This window comes from Equus asinus, chromosome 1 (genome assembly GCF_041296235.1).
Source record: "Equus asinus isolate D_3611 breed Donkey chromosome 1, EquAss-T2T_v2, whole genome shotgun sequence".
In the NCBI taxonomy this organism is placed as follows: domain Eukaryota; kingdom Metazoa; phylum Chordata; class Mammalia; order Perissodactyla; family Equidae; genus Equus; species Equus asinus.
Window position 1 is genome coordinate 156139590 of NC_091790.1, and position 18755 is coordinate 156158344.

General features: G+C 38.4%; 1 protein-coding gene across 1 annotated transcript in view; it reads right to left on the minus strand.

The window, feature by feature from the left end:
* Window positions 1-4645: 4645 nt before the first annotated feature.
* Window positions 4646-18755, minus strand: part of SPMIP4 (sperm microtubule inner protein 4) — a 53609-nt gene continuing 39499 nt past the window's right edge. The window contains exons 8-10 of the mRNA XM_014838998.3: window positions 10067-10241; window positions 9684-9775; window positions 4646-6301 (exon numbers count right to left, since the gene is read on the minus strand). Coding sequence (XP_014694484.1) covers window positions 5483-6301; window positions 9684-9775; window positions 10067-10241 — 1086 coding nt within the window. The 3' untranslated portion in view covers window positions 4646-5482. The remainder of the gene's footprint in view (window positions 6302-9683; window positions 9776-10066; window positions 10242-18755) is intronic.

The window sequence follows — 18755 nt, forward strand, 5'->3', positions numbered from 1 at the left end:
TGCAAATGAAATAGCAGCTTCAATTAGCATCATTACTTTTCTTCTTTTGTGAGGAAGATTGTTGCTGAGCTAACATCTGTGCCCATTCCTCCATTTTATGTGGGATGCTGCCACAGCATGGCTTGAACAAGTGGTGCCAGGTCTGTGCCTGGGAGCAAAACCTGCAAACCCCAGGCAGCTGAAACGGAGTGCATGAACTTAACCACTCTGCCACTAGGCTGGCCCAGCGTCATTACCTTATTAAGTTTAAAATAAAATATTCTCATTCTCCCAAATCTGTCTATCTCATGAGCAGACTAAATAGATGATTTAAATGGGTTGTGACAAGAATAATCACCCCTGGAGTTTTCAAGTCTTCGATGGTAGCACTAATAACTGTATGCTCTCATGTGATATTGACTTATTTTGGGGGGGGGAGAGTTGCTCAGATACTTGTATTGGGCCTTTTCTTCCTTTATGGGTTAAGGAGCCAAAGCAGGATTCTGCCAATTACTAAGCATATCTATTCCAATGACACTTCTTAATACAGCGTGTCTGTGTTCCTACTGACTCCACCAAGAGGCAAACGTGGGTAAAACCCGCTAGCCTCTCTCCACTGACTAGGGGGGTCACAGTGGTCTTTGGGTCCTAAGGGATTAGTGTTAGCTAAGAACCAATGCTTAATAATCTTGAAATGAATAGGTATTTCCTGTTCTGCAGTGCTTCGTTATCTCTTGGATCCGTTTATGAAAGGGTAGGTGGAAGATTTAGAACAGATACTTGTTATTTGCAGGATCTTTCCTTACCTCATTAGTCAGTTTCACTCTCATTAATCATGCTCAAGAATTATGACCTAAATCTGGTCTGAGTTTTGGCAAGGGATTATGACTCTCTTTTGGTGACTCAAGTTGGATCCTTTTTATCTACGTTTTTTTTGTCTATACAGATCATATAGACGTTAGTGTGCTGCTTTTCTATTTCAATCCTAAGTACTTCAAGAGCAATTAGTCATTGCCAAATATCCATTTGGATCAAACTGCTCTGATTACCCTCCTGTCCTGCTGCCTATTACAGTAACCAGTGCCACTTTGTCTCTGACAGTTACAGGTGAGCTTGGCCTTGGCCAGCCAGGTATCCTCTTATCCCCTTTAAAATTAGGGAGCCATTTTCAATGCAGTATTTCCCAGCAGAGAACAGTTATTTCAATGTGTTTCAGAGAAGTTTGTATTCCTTTCACATTTATTTTTGAACCTTTTTATTGAGCTATAATTCACATACCATACAATTTACCCATTTAAAGTGTGTTTCAGTGGTTTTTAGTCTAGTCACAGATATGCGCAACTATGACAACAGTTGATTTTAGAATGCTTTCATCGCATCAACCCCATCAAAAACCCCACATCTTTATATATCATCCTTCTATCCCCCACCCCCTGGGACTGAGTAACCATTAATCTACTTTCTGTCTCTATTGATTTCCCTATCCTGAATTTTTTTATAAATGGAGACATATAGTATCTGGTCTTTTGTGACTTCTTTCACTTAGTATAATGTTTTCAAGGTTCATCCATGTTGTAGCATGTATCAGAACTTCATTCCTTTTTATGGCCAAATAATATTCCATTGTATTGATATGCTACATTTTGTTTATCCATCTATTTATTTATTTATTTATTTATTTATCTATTGAAGGACATCAGGGTTGTTTCCAGTTTGGGGCTATTACGAATAAAGCTACTGTAAATATTCATGTACAGGTTTTGGTGTGAACATGTCTTCATTTTTCTGGGATAAATGTCCAGGAGTGTAGTTTATGGATCATATGGAAGTTGCATGTTTAGTTTTTAGGAAACTGCCCAACTGTTCCAGAGCTTACTAGCAATATGAGTGATCTGGTTTCTTTACATCCTTACTGGCATTTGGGGTTTTCACTATTTATTTTAGCCATTCTGATAGGTGTGTAGTGATATCTCATTGTGGTTTTAATTTGTGTTTCTCTAATGGCTAATGATATTGAACATCTTCTCATGCTTATTTGCCATCCGTATATCCTCGTTGGTGCAGTGTTTCTGTATGTCTTTCTCCCATTTTCTAAGTGGATTGTTATTGTTGAATTTTTAGGGTTGTTTATATATTCTAGATATTTATCCTTTATTAGATGTGTGGTCTGCAAAATATTTTCTCCCAGTCTCTGGTGTGGCTTTTCTTCCTCTTAACAGGATATTTCATACAGAAAAAGGTTTTAATTTTGACGAAGTCCAATTTATCAATTTTTTCTTTTATGGATCACATTTTTGGTGTCAAGTCTAAGAACTCACACCTGAATGCAGCACATCTAACAAACATTTCCTCTGTAAGGCACATCAAAGACTTCTTGCAGTTAGGAACACTAAACAGCACTTCACTACAACACTTGGGGGTCATTTTAAACAGCAAAATAACCAACAAAAATGTGAAAAACGTTGCATGAAGTAGACTGCGAAAACGACATTTTGTTTATAGTATGAGAGCTGAAACAAGGCAGTGTGTGGCCTTGTCCAACCTCAGCGGGGACCGTTCTCTCCTGGAGCGCTGATGTCTGTCAGTTTTCTGGTGGCCTAGTGGGGAAGGGAGCTGCACCTCTCAGCACAGAGGAGTCAGTATTTATAAGATCACTGTGCTGGTTGCTCTCTTCTTGCCAGTCTAGATCTGTTTTTCACCTTTCTTTGCCTTAGGACATTGGTATCTAAGGACTGCATCACTTGAGCCCCTTGCTCTCTGCCTTCTGGTTGGGTGGTCCAGTGGGAGGCACTGGAGCACAGGGCCTTTCCCTTTCCTGAAGGGTTGGGAGTGGGAAGATTTCTTGCTACTGCTAGTTCCTGGGTGCCCCACTATTGGAGGTTCCCTTAACCCTGCCCACATCTTTGTAAATAGTCCCTTCACTAAACTCCCCTTAGTGATAGACTTTTAGGGTCGGTTTCCTGCTGGGACCCCGATTGATACAAGTACTTATTCCCCCTGTTTTCAGAACGGATCCAGTTCTCCATACCAGACATCCTGTTTTACTTTCCTTCGGAAAATAATCCTCCAGACTTCTCACGGTGAAGGAGGGCCCTTGTCTAGCTCTGTGGTGGAGGGGGGGTGGGGGCAGGGGCAGACGGAGGACCTAGGGAACCAACTGTGTCTTAGCTTTCACCCAGTCTTCCTTAATTTAGCAACTCCCACCCCTACCTCACCCCTGCCTTTATTCCCAGACCCAGATGCTCCTGGTACTGAGTTCCTGAGCCTTTTGAGGATTCTGCTGGTATAAATTGGATTGTTTTCCCCACTGCCAGTTATAGGGTTCTAGTGTCTTCAGCCAGTTAGGATCTATCTTTCATTGATCTCTTTTCCAAAATGTTCTCATGTCTCAGCTCCTATTCCCCTTACTGACCTGGCTAGTTTATGCTTTTGTATGTAGGATAAAACAAAAACAAAATACAATAAAAAACAAAACCAAAAAACTTCACTGTAGTTTTAATGTGCTTTTTAGAGTAAGTGAAATTAGATGCATGGATTTAATCTATCTTAATCTCGAAGGCTCCATAAATATTTTTCGAAATTGAGAGTACTTGAAGTGTAGGGATTCTCTGTCACCTGATAAGGCCAGATGCATTAGCCTTAACAACCAACAGAGTTAGGAGTAGGGCTGACATCCTCCTATGGGAGTTGAGGATGATGACTAAGATAAATGTCTGAAGAGGAGGCTGCACCGCTTCTGTGTAGAGGTGGAGGTAGTGAATACGCATAGTCAAAATGCAATTCTGTGCCCCTGCAACCCAGGGGAAAATGTACAATTCAAACCCCAAATTCCTACACTGCAGAGTTGCATCCTCCAAAGTTTGTTCTTTGGAGTTCTAGTCCGATGATATGCTCTATGATAAGGATCAAATTAGTTTGAGAAATGAGTATACTATATCCCCCTCACCTTGGACATTCCTAAATATGTTACATATTGAAGGCTCTGGAGAATCCTGTGATTGGTTTTGTTGCCCCCAGCTTTTGCCAATGTTATTTTACCATGTAACTTTTTGCTTCCCATGATATCTAATATAACTAATATAACTAATGCTATAGAATAGAGTTTGGAAAAAATTCCATAATTTTAGCCCAGAATAGTTGTAAAGAGGGTGAAACCAAATAACATGTTGATCATGAAACAAAAAAATTAAAAGAAAGAAATCTCAATGAAATTTTCATGGAAATTCCTCATGAACTTTCCCTGATAAAGTAAGTCTAAAACATACCTCTTGGCGCATTAGTTGACTTGCATTTGGAGGTTAGCTAAACTCTTGGTGGACACCTTCTAAAAACGATGATATTTGGCTTTAGAATAATTGATAACAAGCTATCTGCTATGGTGTGAATGTTTGTGTCTCCCCAAAATTCATATGTTGAAATCCTAACCCCCAAGGTATTAGGAGGTGGGAACTTTGGTTGGTGATTAGTTCACGAAGTCAGAGCTCTCATGAATGAGATGAGAGCCCTTATCAAAGAGGCCCCAGAGAGATCCTTCACCCTAACCATGTACGGTTACAGTGAGAAGTTGGCTGTCAATGAAGAAGTGGACCCTCACCAGACACCAAATCTGCTGGTGCCATGACCTTGGACTTCCCAGCCTCTGGAACTGTGAGAAATAAATGTTTGTTGTTTATAAGCCACCTAGTTTATGGCATTTTGTTATAGCAGCCCAAATAGAATAGACTAAGACACCATCCTTACTTGCAACAGTTAGAACTTACCAGTTACTAATTAAAGCCATTGCTAGATCTTCACAGTAAAATCATTCTTTTTGCATAAAAGAAATGGTTATGTTTCTCTATCAGAAGGTTAAAGGAAAAGAAACATCCAGTTTAGAATGCATGCATGCAGAGCACTTTGAGTTTCATCTTTTCTATTGACTTATTTTGTCCATGTTTATATAAAAGAACAGGGCCCACTTCTTTACTTTATTAAGGCGATGTAATTTGTAGAGCTGTCCATCCCTCAATGAACTGGGCCTTCGAGTTTTGTCTTTTGTACCTAATGTTATTTTGTACAAACATTTACATAAAGGGACAGTGTTCACATATTTATTTCATTAGGGTACTATACTTTGTAGAGATATCTGTCAATTATTGGGCATTCGAGGTTTTTTTCAAATATTCATTTTTGTAAAATGATGATGTAAACTTTGTCATACATATTGTTTTTCATGATTTTGGAAAATTTTCTTGGAGTATAATTTGAAAATGAGATTAAAGACTATACATTTTTCTGGTTCTAATATTTTATTGCTAAATGGTTAAACTTTTCAATATGTCAGAACATATCCTTTTCTGGGTTCCTCTGACCAGATCCTAACTTAAATTCCTGAAAACATAAACCTCACTAACAAGGCGATTATGGTTCTCCTAGAAAACAGAGTCTGGCAACAAGGAGGAAATTCTGTTATATTTTTTCCTTTTTTGCAAGAGGCTGGGTTTTGAAGGGAAGGATGAATATCTCAATTATAGAAATAATAGGAATTATGGCCATAGAATTGGTGTTTCATCCCTGAATGCTCCTTATCCCTCAGGTCTTTGTGGTCTTCTTGAATTGACTTACGGAAACGTTTTTGTGCACCACTTTTGGAAAAAGAGTTCTTAAGCTCCAACAGGTCGGTCTGAGGCCTGGCCACTCCAGCTCTAGGAATCCAACCCACAATAGGTCTGATTTCTTCGTCGTTTTCCATGTTCAAGGTCAACTCTTCTTCTGGCTTACTTAAAAAATGTTCTAAATTGAAAGTTTCCAAGTCTGATTTACTTAAAATACCAGGCTTACTAAGGCTAATAGGATTTTGACACATAATATACTGGTTATGTACGGGAGGTTTAAAATGTTCATACTTAATGTAATGGTTTGGGTTACAGTAAGGTGGAGGTTGGGGTTTTAATGACAGCTGTCTCCAGTACAAATCTTCTGTCTTTTTAGTATCCGTGATTTTTGGAAATGGTTTTATGTCATAAATGTTAGTCAGATCTTTTGTTGGGTAACAAGGTGGGAGTGCATAAGTAGATAGCAAGCTTTGTTCTTCCTTAATCTTGTCTTCAATTTTCTGATTTTTATGGGTCACACCCGCTGGTGTGTTATTGCTAAGTGCCATCATTTCTGCAGAACTGGGTACAAAAGTATGAAAAGTACACAAAACTCTAGGGGTACAATCTGGACAGGAAGGTGGTCTTTGCTGGACAGTAGCCTCCAGAGGACGTCGGTTCTGAATCAGTCGGGCAATTCGTCCTTCCAAGGGTATGGAAGGTTTTAAGACAGGATGGAATTTTTCTTGCTATAGTCGAGGGATAAAAAGGAAAAAACCAATTAATTAATAAATTTGGTATTGTAAGGATATTGCCACAAATGGCAGGTCAAAAGTCATATCCATTTTCATTGTCTGAGTAAACACAGGATGGGTGTAGGCATGCACATTGCAATGTTCTTTGATATTTATTTATTTAAAGACATTGAAATTTGGGTCCTGATAACACGTTTTTCTCGTCTATTGGTTTTTGCTAATATGAAAAGGGCATATTTTAGTTGGCTGTAGAAAAATTCCTCTATGTTGGAACTCTTTGCTTTCCAACTTTCAAAGATATAAAAGAATCACTGGAACAAAATTTCTGCCCATCACCAACGGACGATGTTAACAGTTATGTGCAGTTATTTAGTCTCAGCCAAAGCCTCCTTTATTAGGCCAAGGCAAGTGTTCTTAAACCTTGGTGAATCAGAATAAGCTTTGGAGCTGGCAGAAAATGAGATTCCTCAGCTTGATCCTCAGAGATTGTGATTCAGAAGGTTTGCAGTGGAGCTCAGGAATCTGCTTTTTAACAACCATCTTGGGTGATGCTGAGGCCAGTGATGTGCTGTGCTTGGAGAAACATTGGTCTGAGGGGAGTTGTCATATCTCTGCTTCTTTTTGAGATGTTTTATAAATATTGTGAACTCAATCATGTCTGGTAACTGCAAAAGTAGTGAGTGAGTGTACATCTGTCTGTGGGGGAGTAGGAGGAAGAGCAGGTAGTTGATTTGGAAGGGGCATGAGGGAACTTTCTGTGATGATGGTAATATTCAATATTTTGATGGAGGTTTGGGTTACAAAGGTGTATGTTTCTGTCAAAACTCACTGAATGTACAGTTAAGATTTGTGCAATTTCATTGAATGCATATTTTACCTTAAAAGAAAAAACTGCAAACAAACTGAACTCTGATGAATGATATGCATGCTGAATGTTTAGAGGTGAAGTATACTAATGTTTGGAATTTATTCTGAAATACATAAAAAATAATGAAATGTATTGATGGATGCTTGGATGGATGGAAAGATGGATAGATTATGTGGTAAAATAAGTATAGTTAAATGCTGATGGTAGAATCTAGGTGACAGGGATATGGGTGTTAACTGTAATATGTTTGAAAATGTTTATTTTATTTTTAATTTTTTCCGAGGAAGCCTATCCCTGAGCTAACATCTGTACCCATCTTTCTCTACTTTATATGTGGGATGGCTGCCACAGTATAGCTTGCCAAGTGGTGCTGGGATCCGAATTGGCGAACCCCAGGCTGCCAAAGCAGAACATGCAAACTTGACCACTGTACCACCAGGCTGGCCCTGTTTGAAAATTTTTATAATATGTTGAAGAAAAAAATTAAAAAAGAATAGATGTATGATGATGGTAGAATTGATAGCAGATATAATGAGAATAGTGAGAAAATAATAACTGTAGTTTGGAACTAGAAAACAAAATGAACTTAGGAATATCCTTTTGGAACTAATTTATTCATGGTTGGAATTTCCATACTGTTATTAATAAATATGTTATAACCTTTAGTGAATCAGGTTTGAGTAGATACTATGAAAAAAAGAAAAAAATCCCAGCTCTTTGAAATGCTTTGTTAAATTTGTCATAAACATAAAAGTATAGGGTGTATCATATCTTACTTTGACAGTATCCTTTTATGCAAGAAGCAGTTTTTAGTACCTTTATTTTATTGTATTACAACAAAATGGCCAGCCCTGGTGGTCTAGTGGTTAAGATTTGGTGCTCTCACCTCAAGGCCCAGACTCATTTCCTGGTTAGAGCACCATACTACCCATCTGTTAGTTGTCACACTATGGTGGCTGCATGTTGCTGTGATGCTGAAAGCTATGCCACCAGTATTTCAAATACCAGCAGGGTCACCATTGGTAGACAGGTTTCAGTGGAGCTTCCAGACTAAGACAGACTAGGAAGAAGGACCTGGCCACCCACTTCCAAAAAAATTGACCATGAAAACCCTATGAATAGCAGCAGAGCATTGTTTGATACAGTGCCAGAAGGTGAGAGGATGAGTCAAAAAGACAAGGCAGGGTTCTGCTCTGCTGTACACAAGGTTAGAATTGACTAGGAGTTGGAATCAACTCAATGTCACTAACGACAAACAACAAAATATTTCTTACACGTGTTTACTTTACCCATTTTTATGTGTAATGTGACTTCTGAGAGTCTGTTATTTATGTTTTAGTCAGAAACCAGCAAGATTCACTGAAACTTTCTTTCAAACTTCCAACTATTTTCAGCATATTTTATCTTGTTAATAATAAAAATTTAGGTGTTGATTTACTTGCACAATAATTTTGAATATAATATACTTGACAAGCATCCTTTGTATAACTGTATATGTATTTCTTTGTAAAAATGATAAAGCTACTTCCTGAGGGGGTGAACCTTATAGGGTCCAATCTGTGGAAATCTAGACAGTTGCTGAACACACTTGACAATGTCAGAGTATATATACAGTCTTTTCTAGCCTTAGAGAATGCTTGTTGCAAGTGGAAAATAAAGAAAATTAAACACCCTTCGGTGACTGATAAAGCACAGTCTATGGAACTGCTTCTGATGTTATGATTTTATATTGCCTTGGGAAATACTGAAGCAAATGTAAAATAAATGTGTTCAGTTCAGTCTAAAAAGAGTTAATACTGAAATATCTTACAGGTTTTTTATTTGTCTTTCCACAATTTACATCTTTGAAAATATTAATTTTGTTTTAAAAGCTTTGTATTTTTAGAGGATAAAATTTAGGCCCTCAAAAAACAACACAAATTATACTATTGGGTCATTTTATTTCATTTACATAATAAGCCAACAGATTATAACTTCTGTCACTAAAGGGATTGATCATTTCTTTCAGGCCATTTCACATAATCAATTAAGAAATCCCCATGGATATTTGCAGAGAATTTATTGGCTTTTGATTGTAATTCAACCAACTCTCAATTATTGTAGATATCAGGAAGAAGCCTTTATCTCTTCAAAAGCAGTGATAATGTACCAGATATACAAATATGCAGAGTCACAGAATTTATTAAGAATCTCATTAAATTACCAGGTAAGTGTTTGTAAACCAGTTCCTTTGTAAATTTTAGCAGCAGCAGCATAGTAGAAAATGTGCACAAAAAACAGCACTGTGAAGAGGAAAACAAACCTTGCTTGATCTTCAAAATAGTGGACGAGGATGTTCAAACCATTTCAAATTAATTTAGAATTAACTTCTAAAACGAATTAAATTATCCCTTTGCTGGCTTGGTCACCAATACTCATGAAGCAAATAAAAAGTGGGCAAAGCAGGAAGGAGCCCAACACCTGGATACTTTCCCCCTAAATAACTGAGAGTTGACTGCAATTACTTACAGGCTCTGGGTCAAATCCTATCTGTCCAGTTAACTCTGCTACCTCCTTTTCATGGTAATCATCCAGTTCAAGGGGGTTCATGGGCCCCAGACCTTAATGGAAATATCACATCTTATTATTTTGTTAGAGTAAATGAAGAATGGCACTTAAATGACCTTTTATAGAAAAACTCACCCATTCCCCTGTGATATAAGTAGAACCAATAAAATGAAAACCAACTTTACCTCCCGGTTACCCACTAAGAGAGACACACTACCCACTTTAATTCTATTAGTACTTATATTAGGAAACAAGGAAAAAATATTAGAAGATGAAAGCTTATAACAGCATTTGTTAAATATTCCAATTTTGTTGTTTTTACTTGTGTTAAAATGAATTCATACCTGTAAAATCATGAGTGTATGAAGTGATCCAGTGGCACCTCTCAAGGTTTCTTTGTATGTTGGCTTCTTTTAGAGAGCAAATAGGGTCCCATGAACTTAAAGAAGTGTTAGGAGCGAAGGTTTTAGGAGGTTTTGGGTAGAATACTGGTTTATTTTTCCCAACACATTTAGGAAACTAGAATATGAACATAAAAGATAATTGCTGTTAATGTCATCTAGTAGCATAAGGGCTGATGCACTATCTAGCAGGAAGGGGGGAAAAGAAAATTCTAGGCTAAAGTCAGATACATATTTTTTCTTTATTAATTACTAATATTCTACAACTGTAACCATATTTAGAGGTAAGCACAATGTTTTGTCAAAGGAATGGTGAGGTCTTTTCTAAAAATCTTTTGCTTTAGCAGGGACTCAATGTACACTGACGAAATGTCCCTGGAAATACTCTACCCCCAGTGAAATTTTATTAGAGATGTAAAGGTCTCTCAGGTGCTCCTTTGGCTAAGTTTAGCTAAAATTGTCTGCCCCCAATTCTCTCTCCTTGCCTGAAATGACACCATTTGATATCTTTTATGAATTTCTGTTGAAGGTTAAGTCACTCAAATTCATTAAAATTTTTCATTCTGTAGACATAACTGCTTACCATGGAGTTTTATTTTGTATTTTCAAAAGGAAGTATGCATGTAAAAGTGAATCAATGAGTGAGTTTCATTGCAGCCTTTTTTGGTTACTTAGCAATTCACTTTTGATCAGATTGATGACACTCAAATATTTACTGAGCACCTACATGTGCAAGGTAGTGGCAGGAAACAAGGATGGATCAGAAACAAATCTTGCCATCCAGGAGTGAATTGACTAGAAGGGGAGATAAGGCTTGAACACAAATGACTATAAGATGAAAAGTAACTCTTTGTTATAAAAGAGGTTAAGACAGGGGCTGGCCTGGTGGCATACTGGTTAAGTTTGCATGCTCTGCTTCGGTGGCTCGGGGTTTGCAGTTTCAGATCCTGGGCATGGACCTAGCACTGCTCGTCAAACCACGCTGTGGCAGCATCCCATATACAAAATAGAGGAAGATCGGCACAGATGTTGGCTCAGAGACACTATTGCTCAAGCAAAAAGAGGAAAATTGGCAACAGATGTTAGCTCAGGGCCAATCTTCCTCTCACTCACACACACACACACACACACACATGCACACACACAAACCAAAAAGAGGTTAAGACAAAATTATTTGGAAGTTCAGAAGAGGGAGAGATTGATTCCAGCTGAACAGGGAAGTAGGGCTGGGAGTGGAGATGGAGGGGGGAGACAAGAGGCCATGTACGTCATACCACAGAAAGTAGGCCTTGAATGACATGCAGAGGTGGGGAGGCTAAAGGAACAGCAAGAGCAGGGGTATGGATGGTGGTGGAAAGTATGGAATTAACATTTCTTGAACACTATGCAGTTGTTGCCCTCACAGCCAGGCCCATTCTTAACATTTGCAGGTCCTGGGGCTAGAGTACAAATGGAAGCCCACCTTCCATTAGTCTAAAGAGTTTAATTTATAAAGCAAGCAAATAAACTGTTAAATAAAAGATGTTCTGTTCTCCTACCTTGACAAAATATCTTTGTAACCACCTGGAATACCAGGTCCAGATTTAGACTTCTTAGACTATCCTGAGTTCTACACTGGGACATGGTGGTTCAGGAAGAGCCTGAAGCTGGCGGCTGGCCTCAGCACCCTTTACTGCTTTCTTCCTACCTCCAGTTCCATCCCAGGCTATGAAGTGCCTTGAATATGAGGGTACCCTAGCTTTCAAGTTCAAGCTCCATATACCTATTACCTCCGCTTCCAGCAAACAGCCATCTCCTTGCCATCCCTTTGGCCTACAGGCAGATACTAGCTTGACAGCACTGTCAGCCCCTGGGAGGATGGACCTGAAGAAGAGACCCCATGAATGCCCTGGAACTAGGTTCAAAGCCATTTTGTCAGGGAATTCTGTGGTCCAACATCAGTCTGGGGTGGGAGACAGGCAAGCATGGGCTCTAGATGGCCATATCCTCTTGTCCCCATAAACCCCCTGCCCCAAAGGGAGGGCACAGGCAGAGGAAGGCCAGAGCTGGGCCCTCTAAAGCATGGGGCACTCTAAAGTTCCTGGGCCCAAGGTGAGGCTGCTCACAGCAACCCTTCGAGGTTGGAATGATCCCCATTTATATATACAGAGGAGTCATGGTAAAAGGCACTTGGAAATCTGTCTCAAGAAGTACAAAATAACCACCCCTATCAATCTTTAACAAATATGTGGCTTGCTGATTCAGGGCTAAAGAAAGCCCTCTTTGTTCTTGTCTTTATCATGATTTGCAAAGCCAGCTTACTTAGAAATAAGGACTTTTTTCAAAGATTATTCTGAGGGGCTGGCTTAATCTTGTGTCTTACTCTGGTTTAACAGCAGTGATTACTGAAATGCAATCAAGGGCACAAAGGAAGAAAATAGGGAATGTGAAATTTTACTGTAAACTGTGGTGTCTTGAGGAGAGTTTAAAGAGTCAGGAAACATTTTTTTTTATTGAGTTAATTACAGGTTAGAATCTTGTGAAATTTCAGTTGTACATTAATGTTTGTCATTCGTGTTGTAGGTGCACCACTTCACCTTTTCTGCCCATCCTCCACCCCACCTTTCCCCTGGTATCCACTAAACTGTTCTCTTAGTCCACATTTTTAAATTCCTCATATGAGTGGAGTCATACAGAGATTATCCTTCTCTAACTGGCTTATTTCACTTAACATAATTCCCTCAAGGTCCATCCATGTTACTGCAAATGGAATGATTTTGTTCTGTTTTACAGCTGAGTAGTATTCCATTGTATATACATACCACATCTTCTTTATCCATTCATCTGTTGATGCGCACTTAGGTTGCTTCCACGTCTTGGCTATTGTAAATAATGCTGCAATGAACATTGGGGTGCATGGGACTTTTGGGATTGCTGACTTCAAGCTCTTTGGATAGATACCCAGTAGTGGGATGGCTGGATAGTATGGTAGTTCTATTTTTAATTTTTTGAGGAATCTCCATACTGTTTTCCATAGTGGCTGCACCAGTTTGCATTCCCACCAGCAGTGTATGAGGGTTCCTTTTTCTCCACAACCTCTCCAACATTTGTTACTATTAGTTTTAGATATTTTTGTCATTCTAATGGGCGTAAGGTGATATCTTAGTGTAGTTTTGATTTGCATTTCCCTGATGATCAGCGATGATGAGCATCTTTTCATGTGCCTATTGGCCATCCATATATCTTCTTTGGAGAAATGTCTGTTCATGTCTCCTGCCCATTTTTTGATTGGGTTGTTTGATTTTTTGTTGTTGAGTTGTGAGAGTTCTTTATATATTATGGATATTAAGCCTTTGTCAGATATATAACTTGCAAATATTTTTTCCCAGTTAGTGGGTTGTTTTCTTGTTTCAATCCTGTTTTCATTTGCCTTGAAGAAGCTCTTTAGTCTGATGAAGTCCCATTTGTTTATTCTTTCTATTGCTTCCCTTCTCTGAGAAGACATGGTGTCTGAAAAGATCCTTTTAATACTGATGTCAAAGAGTGTACTGCCTATGTTTTCTTCTAGAAGCCTGATGGTTTCAGGTCTCACCTTTAGGTCTTTGATCCATTTTGAGTTTATTTTGGTGAACGGTGAAAAAGAATGGTCAATTTTCATTCTTTTACATCTGGCTTCCCAGTTTTCCCAGCACAATTTGTTGAAAAGACTTTCTTTTCTCCATTGTATGCCCTCAGCTCCTTTGTCGAAGATAAGCTGTCCATAGATGTGTGGTTTTATTTCTGGGTTTTCAATTCTGTTCCATTGATCTGTGCACCTGTTTTTGTACCAGTACCATGCTGTTTTGATTACTGTAGCTTTGTAGTATGTTTTGAAGTCAGGGATTGTGATGCCTCCCGTTTTGTTCTTTTTTCTCAGGATTGCTTTAGAAATTCAGGGTCTTTTGTTGCCCCATATGAATTTTAGGATTGTTTGTTCTAATTCTGTAAAGAATGTCATTGGGATTTTGATTGGGATGGCGTTGAATCTGTAGATTGCTTTAGGTAGAACGAACATTTTAACTATGTTTATTCTTCCAATCCATGTATATGGAATGTCTTTCCATCTCCTTACGTCGTCATCCAATTCTCTCAGAAAGGCCTTGTAATTTTCATTATATAGGTCCTTCACTTCCTTAGTTAAATTTACCCCGAGGTATTTTATTCTTTTTGTTGCAATTGTGAATGGTATTGTGTTCTTAAGATCTTTTTCTGTTAGTTCATTATTAGAATATAGAAATGCTACTGATTTATGCAAATTGATTTTGTACCCTGCAACTTTGCTGTAGTTGTTGATTACTTCTAAGAGTTTTCCAATGGATTCTTTGGGGTTTTCTATATATAAGATCATGTCGTCTGCAAACAGTGAGAGTTTCACTTCTTCCCTCCCTATTTGGATTCCTTTTATTCCTTTTTCTTGCCTGATTGCTCTGGCCAGGACCTCCAGTACTATGTTATATAAGAGTGGTGATAGAGGGCATCCTTGTCTCGTTCCTGTTTTCAGGGTGATGGCGTTCAGTTTTTGCCCATTGAGTATGATGTTGGCTATGGGTTTGTCATATATGGCCTTTCTTATGTTGAGGTAGTTTCCTTCTATGCCCATTTTGTTCAGAGTTTTTATCATAAATGGCTGTTGGATCTTGTCAAATGCCTTCTCTGCATCTATTGAGATGATCATGTGGTTTTTATTCCTCAGTTTGTTGATATGGTGTATCACGTTGATTGATTTGCGGATGTTGAACCATCCCTGTGTCCCTGGTATGAAGCCCACTTGATCATGATGTATGATCCTTTTGATGAATTGCCGAATTCTGGTTGCCAAAATTTTGTTTAGAATTTTTGCATCTATGTTCATCAGTGATATTGGCCTGTAGTTCTCTTTTTTCGTGGTGTCCTTGTCAGGTTTTGGTATCAGCGTGATGTTGGCCTCATAGAATGTGTTAGGAAGTATTCCATCCTCCCTAATTTTTTGGAATAGCTTGAAAAGGATAGGTATTAAATCCTCTCTGAAAGTTTGGTAGAACTCCCCAGGAAAGCCATCTGGTCCTGGGGTTTTATTCTTTGGGATGTTTTTGATTGCTGTTTCAATCTCTTTCCTTGTGATTGGTCTGTTCAAATTGTCTGCCTCTTCTTGAATGAGCTTTGGGAGATTGTAGGAGTCCAAGAATTTATCCATTTCCTCTAGCTTATCCATTCTGTTGGCATATAGTTTTTTGTAGTATTCTCTTATAATCCGTTGTATTTCTGCAGAGTCTGTTGTTATTTCTCCTCTTTCATTTTTGATTTTGTTTATTTGAGCTTTCTCCCCTTTTTTCTTTGTAAGTCTGGCTAGGGGTTTGTCAATTTTATTTATCTTCTCAAAGAACCAGCTCTTTGTTTCATTGATCCTTTCTACTGCCTTTTTCGTTTCAATAGTATTTATTTCTGCTCTGATTTTTATTATTTCTCTCCTTCTGCTGACTTTGGGCTTTCTTTTTTCTCTAGTTCAGTTAGGTGTAGTTTAAGATTGCTGATTTGGGATTTTTCTTGTTTGTTAAGATGTGCCTGTATTGCAATGAAGTTTCCTTTTAATACAGCTTTTGCTGTATCCCATATGAGTTGGTATGGCATGTTATCATTTTCATTTGTTTCCAGGTATTTTTTGATTTCTTCTTTAATTTCTTCAATGATCCATTGCTTGTTCAGTAGTGTGTTGTTTAGTCTCCACATCTTTGTGCCTTTCTCAGCTTTTTTCTTGTAATTAATTTCTAGTCTTATAGCATTATGATCAGAGAAGATGCTTGTTAATATTTCAAATTTTTTAAATTTGTAGAGGCTTGCCATGTTTCCCAACATATGGTCTATCCTTGAGAATGTTCCATGTGCACTTGAGAAGAATGTGTATTCAGCTGTTTTAGGATGAAGTGATCTATATATGTCTATTAAGTCCAATTGTTTTAGTTTTTCATTTAGCTCCACTATTTCCTTGTTGATTTTCTGTCTGGATGATCTGTCAATTGATGTGAGTGGGGTGTTGAGGTCCCCTACTATTATTGTATTGTCAGGAAACATTTGAGAGTGGAGAGCTGGCCAATTTCCAGTATGTTAAGGTGATGTTATTCTGAGAGGATAACGAGAGAGGGCCTGCTGGTGGTCAGTCACTCAGTAGGTATTCATTGGTTAAATGTACTGTTAACAGGGTAAAGCTTGTATCTGAGTGGGAGGTAAGTGCAAGGCAGGAAAGAATTCCAGTTCCTGAAATGTTACTATCTAGGCAGACACTTGAGTCTACAAAGGAGTAATGTTGTGAATTTGGAATACATTCTCAGAGGAATAGTGCTATATAAACTGTAGTTACATTCCCAGCCTAGACCATAAAATCTATGTAACTATAAGTTATTTAATAAACATTTACTGAATACCTATTGCATGCAAATCTGTGCAAGGTTCTAAGGTCTCTGTACTCAGCATCAAAACTCCATAAGTTGCCATAAAATAACAGAAATTAATACTGTTGTAACAAATCAAAGCAAAAAAATTAAATATAGTTTTTTGTTTTGTTTTAGTCTTGAATGATGGGCTTAACCATGTTTAATAGGGGAGCAAGAAAAGGTTTATTGTGGAGACCACTTTACCCTTTGGAGATTTAGTACTGGGGACACTGGCTCTCTATTAAATCGTATTTTACTTAATTCTCTTGTATCAGCACCATTTTTGCATTAAGAAGTTATGATTAGGAACTTTTTTAATTTACATATGAAATGGAGAGGGGGAGAGAGAAAGAGAAAAAAAGAAAGAGAGGGAGAGAGCACGCCACAACGTAGATAAGAGACCTGGCAGGAATTTTATTTTTTTTGGTATGTAGTTAAGACTTTGGAGAAGAGACAGTTGAAGGGAGAAGAAGATGCATAATGGGAACAAAGGGCTGCCTGGGACAGAATGGAGGAAACGTGGAGGGTACAAGACCCATGGGGAACATGAGTGGTAGGGAAGAGAGAGTGTGCCAGTTTGTTCCCATTCTGCATACCCTGGTTGTTGCTGGAGATAGGCAGGTAGGGGGGTAGGGCTCAGGGTGGTGATGGCAGCAATGGAGAGGTGCACTGTGGGCAACCAGTTACTTGACAAGATGACTCATTTCTAAGGGAAGTGCCTGTGTGGTTGCTAAATTCATATGGTTATATGAGGATGAGTGTGGATTATGGCTGCTTTTGTGGAGAGACAGAACTGTCCTAAGACTGAGGCATGTATCTCCAAGAGCAGGATGGGCATTTTAGATTAGAAAGATGACAGATGGTTGAAGAAGGAAAACCAAACTCCTTTGTAAGGGTGATGATACTAGTAAGTGCTCTTACCAAGGGAAACCAAAGGTCTTCCCAAATATTTAGAGTTAAAGGAAATTGGGTAGTAGGCTCAGGTTTTGAAAATGGTTTGTTAAAATATTTCAAATAGTTCAAGGTTAGGGAGGTTTATGGAACTTGACCTCTGTGCTTATCTCATCTTACTCAAAGATAATTAAAGGTAGATTTCATCCTAAAGAATATTTTTGTATTGCAAAAGCTAAGGCTAGATGCTTGAGTTTTGAGAAACAGAAAGGACAAAAAGTCTTTGGCCACGTGAGCAAGTGATGACAAAAACAGCCCAGAAGAATCAAATATTATAACCTATTTGCCAATTATAAAAGGAAGTAGAATGTTCTGGTTGGCTTGGTAATGGGTGGAAATGGCCAGTGAGAAGAGATCACAGAGGGAAGAGAGTGATGGCAGGAGAGGCACTGGCTAGAATGCAGTGGTCAGTAAGGCCTCTGGTGGGGAAAACTGAGCCAGGTCAAGGAGACAAAAAGGTAGGGCAGCTCTGGGGACTGGGTGGGAAAGAGGGACCTAGATTTCTTGGCTCCAGAAGACACAGGCTTCAAATACATGTAATGTAAAAGGATGAGGGCAAAATGACATTTATAATAGTCTGTTAAAATTAAGCCCCAGCACTTAATTTTTAAAAGGTTAAAAATACTCTTTTATTTAGAATGTTCTCTTTTCCAAGACTACCTATTTCTTACTGTTGCTAGGTCAACAAAATGTTATAATCATTGGAATAATAATACTGACAGCAGCTAACATTTATTATGAGCTTACTATCTGCTAATATGGTGCCGAGTGCTTTTACATGCATTTCATTCTCAAGAGAACCCTATCAGGTGGATTTTCTTATTATTCCTGTTTTATTTAAGAGGAAACTGAGGTATTGTAGGGTTAAGTATATTATGCAGGGTCATACAGCTGGTAAGTTTTAGAGCCAGGAGTTGAGCTACTTTAAAATTCACACTCTTTACTACGCTCTTAAACAACTGAGCTAACCGGCCACCTACACTCTTTACCAATGTGTTAAACATACTTTCTTATTGGCTTGGATGGAAAATACTAAAATATGGCTCCTAGAGTTTTCTTTTTTACAGCTAGGAGACACATTCTTGGAACTCTTCTCAAGTTGTTGGTGTCTCTCCTTTTCCTCCCACTGGGCATAGGGTGGAGTAGGAGGAGAGAGAAAACTGTTAGCCCATAAATGTAAGTTACAAGTTCTTGAACAAGGCATTCTTGCCATGAGTTCCACCCTCAGGGAATGATGACTACACTTATGATGTGGG